A 26,997-nucleotide genomic window follows, 5' to 3' on the forward strand; every position below is an offset into this window, starting at 1 on the left:
CTGTCGTCGGACAGTACTAATCATTCTCTTTCATTAGAATATGTTCTTTCATGTTGCTTTGCTCTCTCACACGTTGTGGGAATTCACTCCCTGACATCATGTTTTAAAAGTTGCTCTCGCTCTCCCACATCTAAGTCAAGTTTTCTATAAACCACATCCCCCACCCACTTCAAAGAAATTAGAGCGCAATGCTATGCATGTTCAGACTGGAAAAAGTCTTATAACTCCCAGCATTCCCCACACCAGCACAGGATTCCGGTTTAGGCTGCAATCCTATATTCATCTACTGAGAGCAAACTCGACTGAATTCAATGAGAGTTACTTCTGAGTGGAAATAGGATTGTACTGTTAGGATGGTGGAAGCGGAAAATAACTCCACCAGTACAATTTCCAGGATGATAACCAACGCCTGTGTATATATGACAGAATAACATTTCATGCATCTGATGAATGAACTCTAGCCCACGAAAGCTTATGCCACAAATAATAATAATAAATGTGTTAGTATTCAAAGTGCCACAAGACTCTTCGTTGTGTTTCCACCTGTACAGGCTGAGATCAGCTTCGATGTGTATCTGGAAATGAAGTGCACCCCAGAATTTGTAACTGGAATGACAGCAAAGCTAAAAGTCTTCGAGAAATAGCATATGGTAGTAAATGTGGCAAATTGCTACACGTTTGTGTATGCATTCATCCTATTTAACATAATTGGAGCAAACGTCATAGTCGCCAATAAATCATATTCGCTATTTTTACGTTTAAAATTCTTTTGACTTTCTAGCCTCTGTACAGGTCACAACCGCTCTTCTTTTGGAAACCAGGTATTAGCGTACATATCCCAAAATTCTTCTGCAAGAATTAGTCAGAACAGGTTGTCCCACTGCATGCTGGTATTTGTAGTCTCAATGGCTGGCTGGGGGAATGCTGGGAGTTGTAGGCTAACACACCTGGAAGGCCGGATAACAACAGCAGCAACCCCATATACGAATATTTGCCTGTTTAAAGTGACACACAAGTAAACGTGTTTCCTCCCCAGAACTTTAACATCTCCTCGCTCAGCCTGTCTTTCACCTTCCCACCCTTCTGCCACCCTCCGATTCTGCTTTTTCTTTCCCGCGTTTTTGTTGCCATTTCCGGCAGCGGCTCCTTCAGAATCTTGCTTAACAGCAGAACTTTCCTATTGGCTTCTGGCAACACCTCCTGCGTTCTGATTGGTGTTCTCTGTCCGCCGCCGCTAGGGTAGTGCTGTGATGAGAGCGCGCGGAGAGGTAGACCCGGGCGCTGCGTTGTTGGGGTTGTTTTTCTGTGTGCAAGGTGATATGGAGGAATAGGCGGGAGTGCTGGAAAGTGTCGTCTGTTTGAGGCGCACCCCGCAGAGAAGCGTGCAGCCGCTTCTTCTTGTGTCCTAGGGACGAGCCTGTCAAGGGGGAAAAGCTGGGAACAAGAAACTGGGGATATAAACGTGGGGAAGGTGTTGGCGGTGAAATTCAACTAAAGGGGAAAATGTCTCTGGCCCAGAGAGTCTGGAGAATGGCTGCTTAGATATGTGGTGGATATTTGCAGAAACAGTGTAGTGGGTGGATATATTGCTATATTCAGAAACAGCAGGATTCGACTTGGTTTTTATCTTTTTCTTGAAGTCAGGCGGGAAATGGGCGTTAAAATTAATAATGGAAAAGGAGGCTTGAGAAAATGACAAGTGTTCTGTAATTTGTTTTCAATACAGCAGTTCTCTAGGTCCTGCTTGTGGGTTTCTTGTGGGCAGCTGGTTGGCCACTGTGTGAACAGACTGCTGGACCCTTGGTTTGAGCCAGCGTGGGTTTTCTTATGTTCTTACGAAGCACCAAGTTCATCTAGTTCACTACTGTATGCGCCACCCTTTCCCAATCTGGTGCTTTCCAGAACTGCAATTCCCAGGCTGGCTGAGAAATGCTGGGAGTTGTAGTCCAACACTTCTGGTGGTTGGAGAAGGTTGGTGCACTCCAACTGGCAGTGGCTCTCTAGTATTTTGGACAGGCATTCCCCTGTCCCACCCCAACCCTACCTGGAGATGCCAACAAATGAACCTTTGACCTTTTGCATACAAAGCATGTGCTGTACCACTGAGCTATGGTCTTTCCCTAAATTTTGAAAATGCCCCAGTCTTATATACCTGCTCACTCAGAAATAAGCCCACTGATATCCATTTCAGTAGGACCCTCTCCATTTGAAGAAGTATTATATTTGGCTATATATGTTACTGAATATTTGGAGGAGCTTAGCCTCACAGTCTTCCCCAGCAATAATAGCCAATGATCTGTCACTGTCAAGGAGAATTTTGAAAAGTCAGAGTATATAGAAAAGCTTTAATAATAATAATAATTCTTTTTCTGACATACCACCCTGGCCCTTGAAACCCAATTAACAAGGATCTTGCATTAATTTCAGCAACCCTTACACTCAGATTTGCAGAACTGGGAGGAGTCTGCAGTATTTCCCACACAGTTCAAATGAAGCTCTCATAATCATTTGCACTTATTGCATATAATAGGACACCATGGGAATTTCCAGGTCTTTCATCAGAACAAACCCTATACACAGCAGTTGGGCAACTATGGGGAAAATGTGGTATGGGGTGGGGCCTTTAAACAGTTTGCCCAGAAAGATGAATGATTCTGAGCCTGTTAATAAGTTCCAAGATCAGCCAGTCACTCCTACATAAACAAATTTCAGGATTAAAAGGTTATGACAGTGAAGGACGATTTGGAGAAGTACGTAATGAACCAGGCCTAAGTTCTGACTGATTTTGTCCTAGGATCAACTCAAGGAGCTCACTCAGTAGGATGGGAGGAAGTAACCATAATTCTACATTGCAATAAGGCATGAACTCCTTCCACCCAAGCCCCTTGTACTGTTCTTAGGATACAAAATAGATTCATGGCCCAATCCTAAGCATGTGTACTTGGAACTAATAAAAGCCAAGTCAAAATGATAGCCAATATTTGCACAGTCAACAGAATGGGAGCCCCAGCTTATTTTTCGACTTACAGTTGTATGAAAAAGAAAGTACACCTTCTTGGAATTGTATGATTTTACATATCAGGACATAATAACAATCATCTGTTCCTTAGCAGGTCTAAAAATTAGGTAAATACAACCTCAGATGAACAACAACACATGACATATTACACCATGTCATGATTTATTTAACAGAAATAAAGCCAAAATGAAGAAGCCACATGTGAAAAAGTAAGTACACCCTTACTGCTTCCATAGGAATTAAGATGCTAAGTAGCAGACAGGTGCTGCTAATCAAATGCCCATGATTAATTGATCATCAGCAAGTATGACCACCTCTATAAAAGCCAAAGTTTTTCCAGTTTGCTGGTCTGGAGCATTCAAGTGTGTGTTAACACAATGCCAAGGAGGGAAGACATCAGCAATGATCTTAAAGAAGCAATTGCTGCTGCCCATCAATCTGGGAAGGGTTATAAGGCCATTTCCAAACAATCTAGTCCATCATTCTACAGTGAGAAAGATGATTCAAAAGTGGAAAACATTCAAGACTGTTGCCAATCTTCCCAGGAGACGACGTCCCAGCAAAATCACCCAAAGGTCAGACTGTGCAATGATCAGAGAAATTGCAAAAAACCCAAGAGTTACATCTCAGACTCTACAGGCCTCAGTGAGCATGTTAGATGTTAAAGTTCATGACAGTACAATTAGAAAAAGACTGAACAAGTATGGTTTGTTTGGAAGGGTTGCCAGGAGAAAGCCTCTTCTCTCTAAAAAGAACATGGCAGCATGGCTTAGGTTTGCAAAGTTGCACCTGAACAAACCACAAGACTTCTGGAACAATGTCCTTTGGACAGACGAGACCAAAGTGGAGATGTTTGGCCATAATGCACGGCGCCACGTTTGGCAAAAACCAAACACAGCATATCAGCACAAACACCTCATACCAACTGTCAAGCACGGTGGTGGAGGGATGATGATTTGGGCTTGTTTTGCAGCCACAGGACCTGGGAACCTTGCAGTCATTGAGTCGACCATGAACTCTTCTGTATACCAAAGTATTCTAGAGTCAAATGTGAGGCCATCTGTCCCAACAGCTAAAGCTTGGCCGAAATTGGGTCATGCAACAGGACAATGATCCCAAGCACACCAGCAAATCTACAACAGAATGGCTGAAAAAGAAAAGAATCAAGGTGTTGCAGTGGCCCAGTCAAAGTCCAGACCTCAACCTGATTGAAATGCTGTGGCGGGAACTTAAGAGAGCTGTGCATAAACAAAAGCCCTCAAACCTCAATGAACTGAAGCAACTTTGTAAAGAAGAGTTGGCCAAAATTCCTCCCCAACGATGTGAGAGACTGATAAAGTCATACAGAAAACGATTACTTCAAGTTATTGCTTTTAAAGGTGGTTCTACAAGCTATTGAATCATAAGGTGTACTTACTTTTTCACACATGGCTTCTCCATTTTGGCTTTATTTCTGTTAAATAAATCATGACATGGTGTAATATGTCATGTGTTGTTGTTCATCTGAGGTTGTATTTACCTAATTTTTAGACCTGTTAAGGAACAGATGATTGTTATTATGTCCTGATATGTAAAATCATACAATTCCAAGAGGGTGTACTTTCTTTTTCACACGACTACCTTACTCTTCCCTTTCCCAGATTCGGCTCTGTTCTTCACATTGTTATCTCCCATTGGGTTGCCAACTTTTTAAGCTGCCGTTATAGCTCAGCCTTTAATTGCAGCTTAATATGCAGATTTTGGATTGGATCCAGGCCATATTAGTTGCACTTGGGTCCCATTGAAATCAATGTGAAAAGTTAGTTAAATCCCATTAGTTTCAATGAGAGCTATGTGCAGCCAACTTAGCCTGGATCCACTCCATTATGATTTGTTCCCCATCATACTAGTATCTCCACCTCAGGAAACTGTTAATACTTATAGGTTGGCCATGGTTTTCTGGGCATTTAGTCCTTATCTTTCAGCGACTCCAGTGAATGTTTCCAGGCCTCATACAAGAGGTTGACCATGGCCGCAGCCCGTCTTTGATGGGGAATCACCTTTCTCATAAACAAAGCTTGCCCTGAGAAACCTATATCAAGTAGCCCAGAACTAAATAGCATCTCAACGATCACAAACCTAAAATGCATATATCTGCTCTTGAATGCTCCATGTAGAGTTATTTCTTTTATTACAGTTGACTTTAAATTATTGCTATTACTAATTACATCTTTGCATTGACAGATCCACTAATAGATGTGGGAAGAGGGACAAAGGGACAATCTTTTCTAAGCTTCCCATAAGGAAGATTCCTTTGTACAGAACACACCTCATATTTGCAAAGCATTTGGAATACAAGGGGCATGCCTTGAAACCTTGGCTGTTCCTCAGTATTGACCAGGGATGAGGAATGTGTGGCCCTCTCATGTTGTTGGACTGCAAATCTCAGCATCCCTCACCATTGGCTATGCTGTTTAGAACTGATGGGAGTTGAAGTCCAAGAGCATCCACACCTTCTTCACCCCTGATATAGACCATGAGTGACATCAGACTCATTGAGCTGCTTTCTCCCTTCCATTGGCCCTATTCTCCTCTCTGCTGCTGGCTTTGAGCACCTACGTGTTCATAGTATTTATTTATCTTTGTTACATTTATATCCTGCCATTTCCTCCAAGGAGCCCAAGGCAGCATGTACGACAATGGAATCAGTTACCTAGGGAGGTTGTGGGCTCTTCCACACTAGAGGCCTTCAAGAGGCAGCTGGACAACCATCTGTCAGGGATGCTTTAGGGTGGATTCCTGCATTGAGCAGGGGGTTGGACTCGATGGCCTTGTAGGCCCCTTCCAACTCTGCTATTCTATGATTCTGTGATCTTCTTCCTCCATTTTATCCTCACAACAACCCTGGGAGGTAGGTTAGGCTGAGAATCAGTGATTGGCCCAAAGTCACCTATTGAGCTTCATGGCTTAGTGGGGGCTAATGGCTCCTGAGTCCCAGTCCAATACCCTAACCACTTCAGACTGGCTCTTACTACATCACTATGGCTGCAGCAATTTATAGAAGCAGCATATTTATAGAATGCAATTATGTTAAAAGGATAACTTCAGGAGTATGTTAGTTCACCATCAATATGAGTAATCCTGCTTTAACGTAGTAGTAGTAGTAGGCTTCCAGCACTACAGAACAAGTAGTAGGAACAAAACATATTGGGCATGTCCAGTCCAGCAAAGTTAAACATTTTCTCTTTTATTTCCATTGGAGAGTTGTGCATATGCTTAAATCTCACTTTTAAAAGAGTTAAAAGTACTTGGATTGTGTCCATTATTGTACAAATGTATTTCCTTTGGGTGCCGGGCAAGCATGTGTTTCATATCACCTGAAAGAGTTTCTGATTGCTTTAGCATTTAGTGATAGGAGACATTAATAAAGTAAGGAGTAATGGCTTCAGGAACTATCTAATTAAAATACATTTACTTTGTTGCACTCACCACTGGTAACACAGAGTTGCTTTTTAAGTAGTGGAATGGTGTTGTCTTACAGCTTTTGATGGAGACATCTAGAGACTGCAGCACCCCATATGTCAAAGTGACCCCTAGGTATCGAACACACCTGCAGAATTCAGAGCCAGAAGTGGGTAAAAGACGCTTATCTCAGGCACGCCACAGAGCTACCCTGACAGGACTCTTCAACAACCTACGAGAAACTGTATATTCTCAACAAGAAAATTCTGCATCCAAGGTAAAGAAATAAAGCTGGATTTGTACATGTGACCAGTGAATGCTAAGCGCTGTTATTATTACTATAACATTCATAGGTTCCATTTATAGTGAGTTATAAGCTTTTAATTTCACCATATGAAACTTTCCTAAGCTGTTTCTATTAGTACAAATGTTTCTTTTAGAACAAGCCAGCAGGGGACTTTGCATATCAGAGTTTTGAGTATCTGGTTTATAGCATGCTCTAGTTTTGCCTGGGAGGGAGCAATCCTATGGCCCCTAGACAGTTTTGGGGGCCATCAGATAATTCAGATTCCTAGATCCAAGGTCAGAGACAGTGGTCCGATCGTGGATCCAGGAATCTGCACTCCCCACCTCTCCTCTCACAGCTGGTGTGGAGAGAACCACACCGGCTGCCTGCCCAAGGTTGCAAAGGTGACCTCAGAGAGGGGGTAAAGGGGATATGCCAGTGGGCAGTGAGGGAAGTGATCGGGGAAGCTGGAATACAATGTATCCCAAGGCCTTCCCAGCCTCCTTCCCTCCCAGTCCGACTTGCCCCAGCTAGAAGGGCGAAAAAAGCCCATCTAGCCAAAATGCAGAGCAAGAGGAACACAGAGGCAAAGACTGAGAATTATGGTTTGGTGAGGATGCTGAGATTTCTCTGGTAGAGATTCCTAGCCCTTCTCACAGAATTACGGCTTCCAGTGGAAGTGAAATGAATATTAGAGCAATTTAAATCCCTGGCGTACATTTGCCATCTGTAGTCTCCTCCCCACACCATTCCCACACTGCAGAACAGCAGGTAAGCTCCCAGCTTCTCAAGTGGTGCTTTTAGTTATTACAGTATACTAAAGTAGATACATGAAGGCACTGGTTTCACTTTGTGATTTCTGTGCAAAAAGCTACATTTGTCTCCGTCTTTATGGATTCTGTTTGCATGCGGGGAGAAGGCTGTGTTCATGGTGCTTGTCACATGATAGGATTTTTAAGCCACTGAACTATCAGATGCTAGTTACAAACATCACATGAATAAATGGGCATATGAATCCATCTTTGTTATTGTTTAAATGATCTAAGCATAACAATGAAGGGTCAAAGTAATCAGTAAGAATGCATGAAAAGCAATCCTTTTTCTCACTACAAAAAAACCCTGCTTAATTTACCTTGGCTTCCTTCCTTGACTCATTTCTTTTCTTTTTATATTCTGATGAATTTAAAGTCTCTAGGTCAGGAGTAGGCAACCTGGGGCCCTCCAGATGTTTCAGACTGCATCTCCCATAATCCCTGACCATTGGCCATGCTGGGGCCAGCAGAAGTTATAGTCCAAAACTTTTGCAGGGCACAAAGTTGCCTACCCTTTCTCTAAATAGAATAAGAAATTCATCAGGTAACCTAAGGCATATTAAAAAGTTAGTCTGCTCAGAACATAAGAGAGATTGGCTCTGTTTTCTGTTTTGTTTTTTGTTTAGTGTCAGATTTTATGTAAGGCTAAGAGTTATATCCAAGAACTGGAGCAAACCTTGGAAAACCTACTGAAGATGAAAGGTACGGTATGCAAGTGCTTGCCCAAATTTGTTCCCCCTGCCCTACCCTTATCTCTTTGATAAAAATTAGACAGATGGTCAAGTTATTATGGAATCAGCTGCTACCTGCTTCCTTTTAACTGGAAAAGCAAGGAACTGAACCTTGTGTGTGCAAACTATGTGCTCCACCACTGACCTACCCTTCCTCTCAAAATAGAGTTGAGTGATTTTTCTGTGATCCCTATGTGACAAACAAGTATGTTTGAACCTCCAGCCCTGCCAGGTAGGAAAGACTGCAAGACACCTTTTATCTATATTTATTTATATACTGCCTTTTCCTCCAAGGAGCACAAGGTAGCATACATCATCCTCTTTATTTTATCTTCACAACGGCTCTGTGAGGTTGTTTAGGCTGAGAATTAGTGGCTGGCACAAAGTCACCCAGTGAGCTTCATGGCTGAGTGGGGACTTGAACCCAGGCCTTCCAAGTCCAACACTCTTAACCACTGCACCACACTGGCTCTCCTCTATATTCCTCAGAGGTAATGCCATTACAATTCATGTGTATTTTTAATTCATGTCCGCGTGAGAAAACAGGCTTATGGCTTTTATATGTGGAGAACTCCAGAGCCGCCTTTAAACTCCTTAACAAGCAGATTAGTGTGTTTCTACTAAGCAGTCCAGTGCATGGGTAAAGCTAGCCCTCAAACTAGGCAAGAGAATCAAATCAACTCCAGTTTCCATTTCAATTTATTTAAGAACCAAGCAGAGAGAAATTGAGAAATAATCAGTTGCTTTTGAAATAAAACAAACTAGCTAACTAAACCATATCAGGATCCTTAAAGTACCTTTCAGGTGTGTGGGGGGGGGGGGATGAGGCTCACTTACACTCCAAGCCAGGCTTGGTCTTGTCTTCACTCTCTGCTGGCCAGTTGAACGTAAAGGAAAATCTGGAAGACCAAATGTATTTCTATGGGGGGTCAGCAACTTCCAAGGAGGGAAATCCAACTGACCAATCAGTATCTTGGGAGGACCTGGAGCCTGTCTTGACGAGGGGTTTGCCCCAGAGTGGATTTGGAGTGCTAGCAAGTCATCTGTATGACGCAGCTGCCATCCCGAAGCAATCCAGGGGCAAACCCCCTAAACTCTGCTTTAAAAAAGTTGGGCGCTTACCCTGACTTTTTTAAAGTGGAGGTGTGCCACAGTCGATGGTGACCCCTGACTGGTCCGCTGGAAGAGGACCAGTTCGGGCGCTGCATGTCCCTCTCTTCCTCCCCCTCCAGCAGCCTCGTTGCTCCCCTCCCCATTTTTATTTTTTAATCTGTAGATCAAAACCTTTGCAACTAAAGATTAAAAAGGGGGGGAAGGAATGGGGAAGCCGGAGGGGGAAGAAGAGAGGGACTCACAGCGCCCAAACTGGCTCACCTCCCTCTGGCTGCCCCATTCCTCTCCCCTGTCCCAGGGGAGATGTGAAGGTTTGCATCTACAGATTTAAAAAAATGGGGGATAGGGGAGAGGAATGGGGCAGCCAGAGGGAGGAGAGCCAGCTGCCCTGTTCCTCCCTTTTCCCCAGTACTTGGCCCGGTACCGGCGGCAACTCCACATTGGCGCTCCTTCCTGTGCAGATGCCAGGAAGGAGCGCCAATGCTGGACCTGAGGCCTCGCCGCGCCAACATCACTTGGCACTTTCATTACACATTTATAGGCCATCAGTCTTTTCTGATCTGCTCCTTATTTCCTCTAGAATTTGAAGCTGTGTTGCCAATTTCATTTTACTTCGTTTTATTTCATTGCTTTTATAATATAATACGTATTGTGATTATTTTACTTCCAGCTGCTTTGACTATATTGTTTGGTATAGGAGGAGGATGCAATAACCCCTGTCTGTAACTTTTGAAACAATTTGCCCACATCACTTTCTTGAGGTGGGCCTGATGATGAGTGAGCCTTGAAATTAGCTGGTTTATGATAGTTGTTCCTTCTTCCGGCAACAGAGGTTTTAAGTCTGGAGGATGGCACTCCATCAAGCCTGGAGGGAGTGAAGGAGGAGTATGTCAAGATGTACTTCAGTAATCACAGGTAAGGCACTGAAAAATCTTGGCATATTGAGATCGGGCCCTTTAAGTTTCTCAAAGCACCTTTCAAGCTTCATTAGGGTGAACTAATCCTGCTCTCACAAGCATTTGTTTGTTGGTTTATTGTTACATTTATATCCTGTCTTTTCTCTCTCTTGTAAGGACCCCAAGGCAGCTTATGTTGTCTTCCTGCTTTCCATTTTATCCTCACAACCACCCTGTGAGGTAGGTTGTGCTGGGAGTCCGTGACTGGCCTAAGATCACCCAGTGAGCTTCATGGGCAAATGAGGACTAGAACCCAGACCTCCCAAGTCCCAGTCCAACACTCTAACCACTACACCACATTGGTTCTTTGTACATATCGTCTCTACCAGGCTGTAGAACTTACAGCAAGAAGGTAAATTAATACAGAGTAGGTTACTTAACATAATATGGATCCCAGGCCCAAACTCCTCCTGTGTTTGATCCTCTCTGCCAATGTCATCTGCACTGGCAAACGACAGAAGAATTAACTGCACGGAATAAAGCCAGCTGACTTCTCAACCCATCCGTTCCTGGCAAGGAAGCTATGGGCTCAGATAGTTCCTCTTTTTGCTTTCTAGTGCAGTACCCACTTCAGATGCCGTGAGTCAGAATGGCACCACAGTGTGGTATGTGATTCAAGAACAGGAGAAGAACCCAGTAGAGGAGGATGTAACTCTAAGGCTTACACAGTCACCAGCAACCTCTTCTCCCGATCTCATGGAGTTTGAACGGTGTGTAAAACAGTATGTTACAGTTCCCTTATGGAATGACTCTTCAGAGGAAGGCTATATAGGATGAAATGGTTCCGGTGAGTCTGCAGCTGACCCGAGAAAAGCCCCTGTGCTAATAGCTGCGGTATGGGAGAAATTCAGTGGGAGCAACTTCTGTCTTTCTTTACAATGCTGTAAGAATGAGAGAAACAGTATCCTGTGGGAGGTTCTTCGTGCCATGATGCTACTGCAAGCGCAGAAGCACATTTCACGATCAAACGGTGGGACCCTACAGGTGCCTTTGGATTCCAAAATCCCAGGCTTAAGTGTTGGAGTGGTTGGTTGCCTTCACCTGACTGCCTGACATCAGAGGATTTTGCATAGGCATGTCTAATAAAGAAAGGCTACGGGAAAGCTCCATTCACCATAGACCTTTGCAGCTTTTAGAGAGCAATCCTATGGTCCCTAGGCAGCGTCTGGCAGGCCATAGGATTGTTTGGTTTACTGGCTCCGAGGTTGCAGACAGGGGTTTGACCTTGGAGCCATTAAACTGCCCCCCCCAATCCCATAGCCGGCACAAAGCCACGTCGGCTACCTCTCCATGCTTGGAAAGCTGAACATGGAGATGGGGGAAAGGGGGCGGTCCCAGGGGCAGGGAGGGGCATAGACCAGGGAAGTTGCCTTATGTTGCCTCTGGCTCCTTCCCTTCCACTTCAAAGACCTGTGGCTAGACAGGCGAAAGCACCTGTCTAACAAAAATGCAAGGGCAGCTGGAGCGCGGAGGCAAGGAACACCTCCGTCTGCCTGCATTAGGATACTCCAACTTTTGGAGACTGCCAACTCTCAACACAGGATTGCGCCCTTAGAGAATTCTCTATCCCCAAGGTATAGAAAAAAGGTTTGTTCATATCTGGTCAACAGCACTCAAATCTTCTTGCTAATAGGGCTTGTATGGCTTGAGTGCAGTCGAACTTGTATATATCTTTTGATTTAAAAATAGCCCCATACAAGCTGGAGATAAGTGCTTGTGGGTACAAATGACAAGCTACTACCTGTCTTGAGACGTGCTTCTGAGCCACTTGCCTTCCATTGTTGCCATGTCTGTCACATAGCATAATGTATGTATTCTTACTCTTCTGTAATATGCTACTTTGCAGGGGGCAGAATGTTGAAAGTTATCGAGTACCAATCTAGGTTGGCCAGCAGGTGGCGCAAATTCACTGCCTTCATATAGTTTCTTGTATCATTTCCTAACATGTATGATTTCTTAAGAGCTGGCAAAAGCTTTAGCCAGTCAAGTCGGTACGACTCTGCCAAAAACCCACATAGCTTCTTTGTGGTTTCTGCTCCCTCCCTTCCTGCAGTCAATGATTTTCCTGGAACAAGTTTGACCAGACCTTTTTTGACAATGTAGGTTATCTGTGGGTTTCTGCTCTGCAAGCTCATAACCAGTGTATGCTGTTCACATTGCTTCTTTCGTTAGTTCCATAATCAAACATGACACATTTGGGACCAGGGACAGCCCTATCATTATTATTATTATTATTATTTTTATTATTATTATTATTATTATTATTTATTTATATAGCACCATCAATGTACATGGTGCTGTACAGAGTAAAACAGTAAACAGCAAGGCCCTGCCGCATAGGCTTACAATCTAATAAAATCATAGTAAAACAATAAGGAGGGGAAGAGAATGCCAACAGGCACAGGGTAGGGTAAGCAGGCACAGGGTAGGGTAAAACTAACAGTATAAAGTCCGCACAACATCAAGTTTTAAAAGCTTTAGGAAAATGCTGAAGCAGAGTGAGGCACCCACATCAGGTGGCGGAGCAGGAGGACTGGAGAATTGCACCGCTCCCCCTCCCTCCGCCCCAGCTGTGCTAGAGGCCCTTGCCGCCTCTGCCTCCAGCGCCACCTGCTGCTCTCCCACGATGGCGTTTGCTTTTGTTTCTCTCATCCCACCCCTTCACCTTTGCCTCCGCGTTGCCTCTATGGAGAGCAGCACGGCTGGAAGAAGCAGCCATGGCGCTCTCGTGACAGCTTGCCCAGGACTCACGAGATCCAGCCAAGTGGCCACAAGAGCGTCACAGCCAGAAAAGCCAATGTGGCAGCGTCAAAGGAGAATGGAGAGAGGAGATGGCAGCAGCAGGTGTTCTCTCTCCCACCTCCGGTGGTGAAAAGCCTGGGGCCTGGGGCTGTTTGCGATATTCCTCTTCAGTCCCATTGAGCCTATGTTGTTGGGCAACAGAAGAAATCAGCTTCTCTTTATCCCCAAACAAGGACTTAAGGCAGGGAGAATTGAACCTCTTTTAGCCTAAGGGATGAATTCCATTTCAGAGAAGCTGTTGGCAACTGCATTCCAGCCTTGGGCTGGACTGAAGGCAAAGGGGGTGGGACCAACCCCTCCCTCCACCCACCCACCCCGAATACCAGCACATTGTAGCTCAAAGCTCTGACTGCCAGTAATTAAGCCTTAAGGGAGACATTTCAAGCTTTTAGAATGGAGGAAACCACCAAACGTCAGTTGTTTAGGGGAAGGGAGTGGGGCCAAGGAAAGGGGTGTGGCCATAGGGAGAGCCTCGGAGGGCCGGATTTGGCCCCTGGGCCTGAGGTTATGCACCCCGATTTAAGGAATCCTACTCTAGATAGGTGACAGGAGGCATAATGACCACAGAATGGGGTGGCACTTTCACACAGCTGAAAACAACCATTGTGAATCCAAGTACTATACCGCATAATATGTTACATCACATCATGAGAAATACAGGGAAGGAAGGTAATTGAAAAGTGCACATAAAAGGACCAGTTCCCTAGTTTGGTACTCTGTTGTACCAAGGCAAGGGCCCATAGCTCAGTGGGTAGAGCACCGTGCTTTGCATGGAGAAGGTCCCCGGTTCAATCCCTGGAATCTCCAGTTACACACAGATTCCCTGTAGAAGGTGATGCGAAAGGCTTCTGCCTGACAACCTGGAAAGCCACTAGTAGTCAAAGTAGACACTACTGGGCTAGATGGACAAATAGCCTGACCTGGGGTCTATGTCTTGATTTAGTTACAACGTTTATGTACCGCTCCTCATCTAAACAAGTTCTGGAGTGGTGAACAATAAAAGATAAAAACAGTGAAACACCATATTAAAATGTGTTATTTTAGAAAACAGAATACCAGTATAAAACATGGATGGTCAATCAAGGGAGTTATCTTGAAATAAAGATGTTTTCAGGAGGTGCTGAAAGCAACACAATGTTTGTGCCTATCTGGTGGGAGTGGGCTTTCCCGCCCCTCCCTTCCTTCCCACAGGAACTCCTCCAGCCCCATGAAAATGCTTCACAGAGAGCCAGAAGATCCTGCAGAAAGGTGGGGGGAGGGTTGAATCCCCAAAATTGGGCGGAGGGGCCTTCTGTGAGCAGAGCGCTTCCTCTTGCAGAAGGCAGGTTCTGGATCCATTGCCTGGTATAAGGCACTTTCCTATGTTGTACGTTCTCTGCATAGTTACTACTGTATAAGCAAGGCATGAGAGGTTCACCTGATTGCTCTCTGCACCGTTGAATGCCATCCAAACCTCATTCTGAGAGCTGTCTCCTTTCCTGTCTCATTCTAGATACTTGTATTTTTACAAACAGACAGTAGACCTCCTGGTAGATAATGGGGTTGTGAGCCCTGAAGAGGTTACGCTCCCTGTGGTCTCCACAGCTGTTTCCCACCTGTGGCAGGGCCTCCCTGAAGAAAGGAGAGACAGTGTCCTGGAGTATTGTAGTCAGAGACAGAATTTCATCTCTGGGGTAAAGACAGCTTCCCAAGAACCTGCCTGTACTGAGGGCAGTGTGAGGGACAGCGGAACTAATAGTCAGGAAGCCAGCAGTTCGGTAGTATCCACACCAGAGGAGGTGAGAACTAATCTCTTTTAGGATTCCTGCTCCACAGTTCTAACATTCAAGAATGCTGAATTCCCCCCTTTCCTCCAAAAAGTGTATGTGGGAGTGGGGGGGAAATATAGAACCTTTATACACGAGGCTTTTATTGTGCACTCCCGATTGCTCACCCATGGCAGTTTGCAGTCCTTCACAACATCATCCTCCAGGGCTTCTCCCGTGCTTTGCAACAATTGTCACAGCTTTTTTTCCTAATGAGGAAAGTCTGGTATTATTTAGAAATGACGGAGTGACAGTCTCGAGTAATTGCACAATTTCATTATACCACAGCACCATGTATGGTTGTATAATGAAACATACAGAAAGGTGAGAAAGAAACCCCCCAGAAAAAAAGCATGTATAAAGGAGTCAATCTTAATCTCGCAAAGAATCCAGAAGTAGAAGCCTTGGTAAAGGTATGGTATAAAAGCCTCACATAGAAATGCCCATAATGACCTCTTCTAAAATCAGTGGGAAGAATTATAATTAACTCAGAAATAAGAGCAGGCTTTGGAAATAAATGGTAAGACTCCTTAGAAAATATCAAGGGAATTTTACAGGTAAGACAGCATCTGTTTCCAAGAAAAGCTGTAAACCAGAGTTTCTCTGCTGTTGCTAAAGTGAGCATCCTTGTGATCCAGAAACAAAGGAGTTTGAGCTTCGCCAAAGAGAAATAACACAATGACTGAAACAAAAAAGCAGAATTTGGCAGGCAAAACTGCTCATGTTACAGGGGTCAAACAGATGAATGGAAAGGGAAGAAAGCGTTAAGTGTGTTCCTAGAAAGATCCCACCAAATGACGAATGTCTTCATGGAAACATGGCCCTAGATTTGAGTAGTTTAAGTGAGTAGGTGAGTGGCAGCCCCACCTTCACTCCCTGTTACAATCTTGCTTTCCTCTACCCTTTGGCCGGTATTGCTCTAGTCCTCTGTTAGGACGGCTTTGGGTATGACAACAGCAGCCCAGATTGGTGCTTTTGCATGGGAGATCCCTGCAGCAGTGTCATGGAGCCATTTCTTAAGAGAGCACTGATCTGCATAGCGTATTGTTTATTCATGCAAAGGCAGCTGCATGGAGTCTTGCCCACATAAAAGCCATTTTCAGCAGCATTCACATCCACAACGCCATACATGAATTGGCCCCTGAGGCCGCTTGCTTTCACCATCCGTTTCTCTTGACTTTCTTGTCTCCGTCGGTTGCCTAAGGGGGGATCTACACTACTGCTTTAAAGCACTTTATAACAGTTTTGACAACTGTTGGGGCCCAGGACACACTGCATATACAGGTTTCAAAACGTTTTCAAAGCGCTTTAAAAGCAGTAGTGTAGATCCCCCCCTAAGTTGCCCCCTTCCATCAGGTTATGGCTGCCTCCATCGCTTTCTGTTATCCTTGCATTCTTCATCCCTCGGTCCCTCCAGGTTCCCCTCCTCTGCCCCCCCCCCCCCCGCTTGATCTGCATGTTTTCTAGACCACCTGTTTTGTTTAATAGATGCCCACTTTGCTTTCTGGACCATCTATGCTTCTATTCCAAGATGTTGTTAAATCTCCTTCCTAATGTGAATGCTGTGGTTCCCAACAACAACCCACTGTTTCACTGTTGAACTCTCTTTTCAATCAGAGGAGCAAGCAAGGAGGTAGACAGCGGTTCTGCTCTCCCCTCACACTACTTGGCCTTCTCTAGAAAGGCTTACTTCATGCTTGAGAAGCCTTGGTTGTAGCTATGTGAAACAGGACAGCAAAATGCAGAGAAGATGCACTTTCACATGCTGCAGTCATATTTAGTATGTTATAAAAAGTTGGATTAAACCCACCTTTGAACTTGGGACCCAGATGGTGTGGGTGACATGTTACTAGAACACGCCAGAGCCTCTGGTATCGTTGCTTTCTCTCACAGAGGCTGTTTTGAATAACTGACCCAGATTCAAGGCTTACAGGGAATTGAAGGCTGAAGCTCCCAGTTAAACTGGCTGGCTTCCTCTTATAAAACCAATTATAAAACCAACCACTTATAAAACCAATTAATAACACGAAAACATGATCCAGGCTAATAATAAGCTATCTTGCCTCAAAGAGATAAAAACTAGATATTTAAAGAGATGGGTGCCACTAAAAGCTTTAGTGTATAATCATTACCTGTGCTGACCAGTTTCATCTTTGTGTAGCTAAGTGACGTCCCTCCCTCCTTCCCTCCCTCCCTATTTGGGAATCTGCATAAGGAATGCCGATGCATAGAAGAACTCCTTGTTTGAATTGGTTGTATAGTACTTTGCATAAGAGCATCCTGAGTTGTGGGTAGCATAATGTTCAAGTAAAATGCTATTATCAAAACCTAGCTGATAGCTACTGTCCAAAATGCCATCTCTTTTAGATCCTCTTTGAAGATGCGTTTGATGTGGCGACTAGCTTCCTTGATAGAAACGAAGCCCAAGAAATGTCCAGTCAAAGGTAATAGCCTCAGTCACATGAGTTGCCACGTTATCATCTAAGGGCAGCATGCAGATCAGGAGGGAAAGAACCACTTTACGTTAGTGCCTGAAGCTTTAGTTGCCATAAATGACTGATGTATTAATTAGCTGGAAACTGAAACACTCCCTAACCAACTGAAGATAACTAAGAGAGCATTATGGAATATGGGAGTGTCAGATTTTTTCTTTCAACAGGACAGCAATAGTATGATATACTGCCAAAAGGCTTTTGACAAAGTCACTTTCCAAAGACTATTGAGCAAACTAAGCAGTCATGGAATAAGAGAAGAGGTTCTTTTAAGGATCAGTAACTGGTTAAAGGACAAAAAGCAGAGGGTACGAATAAATGGTAAATTCTCCTAATGGAGAGAAGTAAATAGTGGGGTTCCACAGAGATCTAATTTAGGACCAATACTTTTCAACTTGTTCACAAATTATCTGGAATTAGGAGTGAGCAGTGAAGTGGCCAAGTTTGCCAATGACTCCAAAGTATTTCGGGTGGTTGAAGCAAAAAGGGATTGTGGGGAGCTCCAAAAGGATCTCTCCAAACTGGGAGAGTGGGCGTCCAAATGGCAGATGCGGTTCAATGCAAGCAAGTATAAAGTGATGCATGTTGGGGCAAAAAATCTCAACTTCAAGTTGGGACTAGATGGACCCTTGTTCTGATCCAGCATCCTCTTATGTTCTTATGATAATCATGGAGGGCTTCCAGACAAGGCTTTTATGGTGCTATTGCTGTGCTTCATTCACAGAATTTTATGGGGGATCCATACATTGCCATCTTCCTCCCATAACTGCCCCACTTCTTCTTTATTTTTTTCTTACCCTGGAAAATCTGTTAAGGAAGAAAAGATGGAATAGCTGCATAATGCTTTCTGAATGTTAGTGCTAGGAGCTTATCTGTGGGGGCACCCCTGGTTTCATCCCATAGGAGTAGCTTGGAAGAGATGGACAGTGAGATGCTGCTTGAGAAATGTTCCGAGTCTTTCCATCCCAGAGCAGAAGATGCAGCGGCCCCCTTTCTTAACCAGAGTCCTCTGGAAATGCCCAGGAGAGGGTAGAAGGTCTTGGTCCTTGCAGCTGGGTCTTAATCCACTTGCTGAACAGTAGAGCTCCTGCACAGCTCAGTGTGATTGCACAGGAGAACATCACTACAGATTGTGCTCCATGCTTACATTTCCTGAAAATGGGGCTGAATGTGTGTTCAGGTACTGGGTGAACAGCCTGAGCACATTAAAAATTGTATTTGAAAAAAATAAAGGTTCATTAAATTCCAGGCAGGATAGGCAAAAGAGGCAGCCTTGTTGCAAAATAAGAGTTCATAATGGGCCTGTTCAGACAACACGCTAAACCATGGTTAGGCTGCTAACCCTTTTGCAGCAAATGGTTAGTGAAGGTGTTTAAATCGTGGTTATGTAGCAATCATGGTTAGGAATGGTTTACACAACACACTAAGTCATGGTTTATATGACACACTAAGCCTTAATGTTTAGCTCAAAATGCTTAGCCATCATGGCTTAGCACGTTGTCTGAACTGGGCTAATATGGTGGAATACTGTTGTATTTTTTAGAGGTAGTCCCAGATAGATGGCTTGGAGGAGGGTTAGCACCAGAGGGTGGTGAGAATGGGCATTTGCCGAGCTTCCAAAACTGATGGAAAGCCCATCCTGGGAAAGCCTACCAGCACTGCCATTCTCATTGTGGATGAAGCGCTCAAGGAGTTTAAAGGCTTGCAAATCCTGTTGCTCAGATAAGGCACCCACTTGGAGTGCCTTACCTGAGATCCCGCAAAGTACTGGCACTGTCTTTAAAGCTACACTTGCAAAGCTACATTTCACAGGGCAGTCACAATGAATAGGGGAATATAGTATTTTCCCAGGTACAAAATGTAGCTATGGAAAGATTTGAGAGCTTTGCAATAGAAGCACAATCTCAAGAGAGGCTGTTTAAATGGTGTGTAGGTTTATTGTTCTAAAAACTGATTATGTAGAAAGGGCACCAGCTGGTTTATTAAGGCATATGAGTTTCCAAAGGCAGCACCCTAACTACATTTGATGCACCAAGAATTAATATTTGGCAGTAGTAGCCTGCGTTTACTTTGCACCCATGACTGTTGTCTAATAGGTTGTATTTTTCTGCTTGGTTTTAATAGCCGCACTTGTTTGCCCAATTTGGTCTGATTTCTTTTTCTTGGTGAATTGCATATCATTAGCATTGTAGCTGTTTGAGCTTTTTTAATGGGGGTGTGTACAATCTACTTCGTTTCACTGGTAATGATTGTATATTAGTACTATGTGGATTCCTTTGATTAGCATGACAGCAGAAACAGAAGGTTCTTTTCTATAGCCTCTCCTTGACATCTTTATCAAACCAAGGGGAGAAGGGAGATTTAGAAAGTTGATCCAGGCTAGAATGCCTTCCTTCGCAGTCTGTTGCCTAGGCCGGCCCCAATCGAGCATGGGATCACCAAGTTTATTGTACACACTGCACATCAAGAGAAACAATATATTTTCTTAAAGTACAGCTATTGCTTCTCCAAAGTTGATGGGTAGCTCAGTACAGTATCTTCTTCTGTTTGTAGCTCAGCATTCACAGGCTGTGCTTCAGAAAGTCAAGAGGATAACCATCACCTCTATCTGCAGATCATCAGCTTCTTGAAAAGCCAGTTTTTTGCTAGCAAGCAATTGCCAGAGGTAGGATTTTACAATGTGCTTGTTATAAGGCAGTCTATCCTCCATATAGAGCATCAACAGACGGGGGGATTTTCACGTTTCCCTACTGTCGCTATGGCCTCTTGCTGCTGTCCCACAATAGCGACAATCTGTTCACATGGGGAGAGAAAGAGGAAGCAGCAATGACCACATGGCCCATTCAATGGGTGTTTTTATTGGCTGCTTTTCCTGCACACAGCAGGAAATGGTGGCAAGTTTCATTTTTAAAAAAATAAGTTGGATTTTCCGTGTCTTTTTGCAACGGAAAAATGAGTGGAAGCCATGCAGGAGACAGGTGGCGTTGTCTAAAGGACGTGCGAAAAAGCGTGAGTGGGCAGTAACGAGCGTGCAATAAAACACTCATCTGATGACACTCATAAATAGTTTCTAGTCATGTTAGGACCATTTCTCATGTTGTTAAACATACCAGATTTCTATCACAAGTCACTCCTGAATCTGAAAATATATGCAAATATAAGCTGAGAATGATCAGTGCACACAACTAATGATATACAGTGTCAAAACCTCTTTCAAGGTGTGTCAGGCATGTTTCAGAGCTAGTTGTGTAGTAATTTTCACTTTACATTTATCTACTACTAGCAAAAAAGCCTGTCATGCGACAGGTGTAGAGGAGCAGTCTGGTGAGGAGGTTGGTGGGTTTTGGCCCCTCTGCTAGGCCAGAAGCTCCTGGCAGTTATCTTTCTTCGGAACTTGGAACTTCCATAGAAGGCCGCAGTTCAGAGAAACGTCGCTAGATGGCGCCAGAGGGCAAAACCTAGAAGTGGTTTGGCAGAGCCCTCTGGCCTTCTATCTTGGAACTTCCCTAGATGGCAGTTATTTTTCTTAGTAGACGGCAGTTATTTTTCTTGGAACTTCCATAGAAGGCCCTGTGAGCTCAGAATTTTTAAACATGCAGATAGGAGAGAAGGCAGAGGCAGTGGATTGGCCTATAAGTGCAAATAGGAGAGAAGGCAGAGGCAGTGGATTGGCCTACTGGTTGGCGATATCTTTGCGACATCACCACCCAGTAGGCCAATCCACTGCCTCTGCCTTCTCTCCTATTTCCATAAGTGGCTTGGAGGAGGCCTCTGGGCTTTTATATATATAGATATTTCTCTCAGACATCCTTTCAATTCTAACATGAGGACATTCCTAAATGCTCTGCGGGAACTGAGGGCATGGCTGACTGGGCTTTTCTCAGGGATAGGATGCCCTCATATAAAACCTCTATCCTTAAAAAGTGCATCGTTGGCCTGGAATTTTCTTGCTGCTGTTGTTGAAGTTCAAGCCGTCTATATCCTGGACCAATAGCAAACTCATTCCCCAAGTCTGTATCTTTATGTCACCAAAACAGTACCATCCAAGCACAAGACAAAAATATCAGCAGGCTTGGGAGAAGTGAAAGTTCTGCAGAAATTCAAAAAACATTTAGGAAAAAAGTGAAGCCTCCCCCCCCCCAAAGAGCACAATGACGACTGAGCAAGCTCAACTTGCACAAAATGCTCACTGACTTGAGGAGGTATAGAATAGAAAACTGGGAGTGGGAAAGGGGAATGGAATGGAGCATCCTGGAAAAGCACTTGATTGGAATCCTGAACACCACACTGCAACATTTTATTGCAGGAGCCGCTTGCAAACCCTTATTTTCTACCTGGCTAATGCATCATGGTCAGACATGGGGGGAAGATGCCGGCACCAGCTTTGCCTCAGGGGACAAGCTGTACATAGGATCATAAAATAGCAGAGTTGGAAGGGGTCTATAAGGCCATTGAGTCCAACCCCCTGCTCAATGCAGGAATCCACCTTAAAGCATCCCTGACAGGAGGAGGGGGAAGTGCAGGCAAGGGACCCACAAGTTGCCCACCCCTGCTCTAGTAAGCATGCCTAGGATTGCAGCGGGAGTTCTGTCTATTTTAACTACAGCTCTATGAGCAGAACTTCGTTAATGAGAACATCTGTCGAAGTACCTCTATGTTATATGGTGCTTCCCCACTGATCACCAGGATGATCAGAGGTCTAGAAACAAAGCCCTATGAAGAGAGACTGAAAGAACTGGGCATGTTTAGCCTGGAGAAGAGAAGATTGAGGGGAGACATGATAGCACTCTTCAAATACTTAAAAGGTTGTCACACAGAGGAGGGCCAGGATCTCTTCTCGATCCTCCCAGAGTGCAGGACACGGAATAACGGGCTCAAGTTAAAGGAAGCCAGATTCCGGCTGGACATCAGGAAAAATGTCCTGACTGTTAGAGCAGTACAACAATGGAATCAGTTACCTAGGGAGGTTGTGGGTTCTCCCACACTAGAGGCATTCAAGAGGCAGCTGGACAAGCATCTGTCAGGGATGCTTTAGGGTGGATTCCTGCATTGAGCAGGGGGTTGGACTCGATGGCCTTGTAGGCCCCTTCCAACTCTGCTATTCTATGATTCTATGATTAAAGAAGTGTGGTTAACCAGAGTTCACACCTGTTAAGTCTTCTTCCATCATAGCTCACAATTATCATGGACAAGTGCATTGTTTTTCATCTAAATACTTCTAATTGCTACCAGGCACTCCCTGCCTTCTACCTTCCCGCGGGGATTGTGTAGGCAGGTTTCAAAGTAGGGTGGAACAGGACATAATTGGTGCATCTCCCTCTGGTGGGTAGAAGGCCATTCTGATGGTAGATATTTTTTCCTGTGCCCTCTAGTCTGACTAGGGCTGGGCAAATCTGTCAAGCTTGACCTTGCACAGGTTCTCATGTTCCCAGTGCGAAGTTCCATATTGGATTATGTGTTTTAAAATCAGCACAAACATTTTGCAAGGTTTTTTGGAATGTATGGATTTATTTATTTTGTTGCAAACTGCATTGCAAACATTGGAAACATATAGGTTTTGGCTGTGACCTGCTGTCTGGTTCATGTCTAGATTCGGGATCTGCAAATTTGGTAAGTTTGCATTGAAATGCAAACCAAATTTCTCACTCATCCCTGTTCAGGACCGAGCAAACTCTTCTCTCATGGGTAGGTAGAAACGTGATAGCACCCAACAGGGAAAGGTTCACAACCAGAACCACCTCTGTGATTGTAGCTGGTTCTTTAAGTTCTTGAAGCAAAAGAGTTTAAATGAGTACCAGTAAAATTTCTTAACCGAGAATAAAAAAAAACCCCAATGCAACTTGCATTTAGCCATGGACTTGCTTTTAGAGGAAGAAATAACCCTCATCTTGCCATTCACAGTCAGATATTGTTTATAGAAATAACTTCCTTACTGTGTTTCCATGATACTTAAAAACATAAAATTATTACAATACGCACAAAACAGCTGCAAGAAAAATGAGAAGTAAAACTCTGTATTTAGTATTCAAAAATGATGCCTACTAACAGCTTGTGTTGGCTACCTTGTAGACATGATGCTTGCCCATTGGCTTCAGAGGAGAAGAAGCTGTGTGGCACAAAGAGATGTCTCTCCCCCTGTAAACCCAGCAAGTACAAGAGCCAAACTGGCATTTTGAGATGTCCAGAAAGAAGAAACACAGGGCACTGCCCATGCCTGCCTGGATTTGAAATGTGTAGCACAGCCTTCCTACATCCTGGGGGCCCTCAAGATGTGGTTTACCCAGCAACCATGGCTGACTAGAAGATGCAGCAAGTTGTAGTCCAAGATGTTTGGAGGGCAACAGGTTGGGGAAGGCAACCTGTGTTTGCCCAAGCAGCCCAGAAATCCTTTCACTCTTCTTATAACACAAATAAGGGAACCAGCTTACACTGGTGGTTCCTGTGAACATCAAAATGGAACTCTGTGTATGGGCTGAAGGCTGAAAGCACAAAAGGAGACAATAATAGCTTCATCCCATGTACCTGTTTCCCTCAAATTATCCCCTACAGTGCTAAGCTGTCGCTGTTGTTGTTGTTAGCTAAATCACACCCCAGGCGGCAGTGCTCCTAAGATCCTTTGCTACCAGGAAATGGGTTTAAGGAAGGAAATGTAAAAAAAAATCAACGGATGACCCAATCTGATTCAAATTTGGTGTGCTTAAAGCTCTCTTTAACATCTATTACTATGCCAATGTTGATGTCTTTATCTTTAAAACTTACGCAAATGTAAGCATTTGTTTAATTTTTCTTTAAACATGGTCCTGGCGCCCCCAGTGGCCGCTCGGAAAACAACAAATGATTCGCTTCAAAACTAGTAGCTAAATACCTTGATTCTTTTCCCTTTATAGCACAACTAAAGCAGGATGCATGGGAGTACTTCACAGTCAAAGCAGATTATAAGCTGGAAAACTTCGGAGTCCTTTGCACGCAATTTACAGTGATTGCACAGTATAATGCTGGTGTGATAAAGCTCTAAGCAAAGCTGCCAGTTCCTCTTGCATGGCTCGAGAAAGGGCAAGCAAAGCATGCTATGTCCTCCTTGGAAGAGTTGTCTTAACAGCATCTTCCTAGCTACATTTCTTCATTACAAGAGTGCTCTCCTGCTACGCTGGTGCTGATTTTTCTTACATCCAGCATTTCTCAAACCATGGGATGGGTTTGAATGAAGATACACTTGATAAACAGATATTATGTGGGTAACCTGCTGGCTGATGACTAAGACTAGCTATCCCAGTCTGACTCACCCATCATCGTAAAACAGGAATTCTCCAGATTTTAATTGGGCAAGAACAGCAGGTTACCATTTGAGCCGAGAAATAATAGGGTGGACCAGAAAGAAGTTCCTGGACTTGTTTACAGAATTTTTTAAAACTACCAGTGGCAGCCAGTTTCTTTTTAGATAACTGGTGCAGAGAATGCTTTAATAAAGATAAATATATAGCAAAGGACAGCTTTGGTTTCAGCCACAGCTTTGTCCTTACATAATGCAGAGCCCATTAAATCCTTCACATTATTCCTAGAAACTAGGCTGAAGTGCACATGCCTAGCCTCATCAAGGATAGGTACGTGCATGGTAACCTGTGACACTGTGAGCAATATAATAAAGGAACAATGTGCTTGGATTTTGTATTTAAAACATCCATACACTTGAGCAGGGAATCCAGTTTTACATAAAACTGGAGAAGGGGCAAAAGGAGCAATTACAATGAGAGGAACAAATTCCTCCTCCCTCTGCACCCAATCCTAGTTCTGCTCTAGGAGGTTGAGGGGCCCTCTGGGGCAAGTTTGGAGGACACACAGGGGAGAGGAGAGGGTGGAGAAGACCTCCGAGATTCTGCATTCACAGGATTCTAGAACTTTGAACACCACTCTAAACAAAGGCACTGAAATCACAGCACAACAGGCCTGGAGCTATAGAGAGGAAACTGCTCACAGAGCCAGATCTCTGGTACGCGCTGTTTGTTTGTGCGTTTGTTTTTTGCCATTACCAAAGAAAGAAGCGGCTTTTTGAATTGAAGAATAGCTTGTCCTTTCAGGAGTGTAAAGTGCTGGAGCAAAAAAGAAAAAGAAAAGAAAATACATGCAGTTCTCGCCCACACAGGTACATGCCCCTTCTTTAAATTTCACTCATAGATAAAAGTCAGGTACACAACTTCATGCTAAAACAGCAGAAGCTAAAACTAAGAAAAGCAAAAGGCCTGCAGATAAATAATCTAATGAAGACTTAAATGTGTTTTAATCCATTAAGCATATTGGCTTAAGCAATGGCTACGTTGGATTGTGGCCAAAGCCTAAGAAGATAGGTAACGTTGAAGTGTGGAATCTGTCTGTACAAAACAATCTTTGAAAACTATTTTATTTTCCTTACACATGATGCTGAGCAACTTCTTTTTAACCATATTTTGATTTTAGTTTGGTAGGTTTGCTGGGGTGGGGGCAGATATCAATGCTTGTCTAAGTTATGAGCCCCCAGCTGTCCACCCCTACTGGAAGGGACATCAAGGGTCAGCATTCACATGCAGTAATCAGCAAGCTATTCTCAGTATCGATATTTATGTAGGAAAACAACAGCCCATTGAGCATGCTGAGCCTCTGGCCTTCAGGTAGTGTGTGAAAGAATGACAAGTCTCTCAGTAGGCAGCGGAAACACTGTATAGGTATATTCATTAATCTGTTTTTTTCCTGACAATCCAGGCCCTAATTGAAGTTTTATCACTCTCCCATTCTACCCCACCCTCTTTTTGGCAGGAAGAGGTTCTTCAGCTAGATTACGAGACTGTGATGCTGAGATGCACGGAGACATTTGATGATGAAGATCTCTAAATTAACATGTTTATATTAAGTGGGGGGAAATCTAATTGTTTTACAACGCTTTTCCCTCCCCTGCACGCAAAACTCAGCAGCACCATGAAATAAGTTGCTGCACCCATTTCTAAGCATGCATCACATTTGAAAGAGTTTTGTTTATGTTGACTTTGCTGTTCTTCATCAGTTAAATTATTTGTACTTTTTGCATGTACTCCAGTTTGATATTTATAAAGGTGTTTTTTTAAAAAATAATATGTGAAATGTAGTACTGACAAATGCAAACCAACACACATTGGGAAGAAATAACCACAACTCTAGTTGTACCCTATTGTGTTTCTTAACTTCTGTTACAACCAAGGTCCAAACTAAATATGTGTGCTCCAATCACATATACTTGGGTTCGGAAGCAACTTTTAGAGCAAAGGAGATTTTTAGAGTTAAATCTTTCTTCCCCTGTCTCTCTGGGACTTACCCTCCCTCCAAGGTGCTTTTCTCCTCAACTGTGGGGTGAAGTGGGTTCTAGATCACAAAAAGCTATTGGTAAAATAGTTTTTAAAGTATTGCAAGACTTTATTTTAAGCGGATATATGCTTCGCCTCCAGAATAGGGCAATGTACTACCGTATTTCTTCGATTCTAAGACGCACTTTTTTCCCTAAATAAAGAGCTCTAAAAATGGACTGCGTCTTAGAAT

The 26,997-nt window shown here is 43.8% G+C and overlaps 1 protein-coding gene across 1 annotated transcript; it reads left to right on the forward strand.

The window, feature by feature from the left end:
• The first annotated feature begins 6,545 nt into the window (after nt 1–6,545).
• Nucleotides 6,546–26,319, forward strand: STRA8 (stimulated by retinoic acid 8). The gene is made up of 8 exons (XM_063134666.1): nt 6,546–6,737; nt 8,185–8,260; nt 10,233–10,317; nt 10,916–11,068; nt 14,653–14,938; nt 17,333–17,409; nt 20,011–20,122; nt 26,245–26,319. The coding sequence occupies exons 1-8, from the start codon at nt 6,546–6,548 to the stop codon at nt 26,317–26,319; spliced, it is 1,056 nt and encodes a 351-aa protein (XP_062990736.1).
• The last annotated feature ends 678 nt before the right edge of the window (nt 26,320–26,997 follow it).

The sequence above is a fragment of the Elgaria multicarinata genome, chromosome 9 (assembly GCF_023053635.1).
Source record: "Elgaria multicarinata webbii isolate HBS135686 ecotype San Diego chromosome 9, rElgMul1.1.pri, whole genome shotgun sequence".
Classification (NCBI taxonomy): domain Eukaryota; kingdom Metazoa; phylum Chordata; class Lepidosauria; order Squamata; family Anguidae; genus Elgaria; species Elgaria multicarinata.

Coding starts and splice junctions, on each gene's coding strand:
- STRA8 (XM_063134666.1), top strand. CDS start 6,546: ATGGAGACATCTAGAGACTGCAGCACCCCATATGTCAAAGTGACCCCT. Junction 8,261..10,232: donor AAACCTACTGAAGATGAAAG/GTACGGTATGCA, acceptor TTCCGGCAACAG/AGGTTTTAAGTCTGGAGGAT. Junction 20,123..26,244: donor CTAGCAAGCAATTGCCAGAG/GTAGGATTTTAC, acceptor TCTTTTTGGCAG/GAAGAGGTTCTTCAGCTAGA.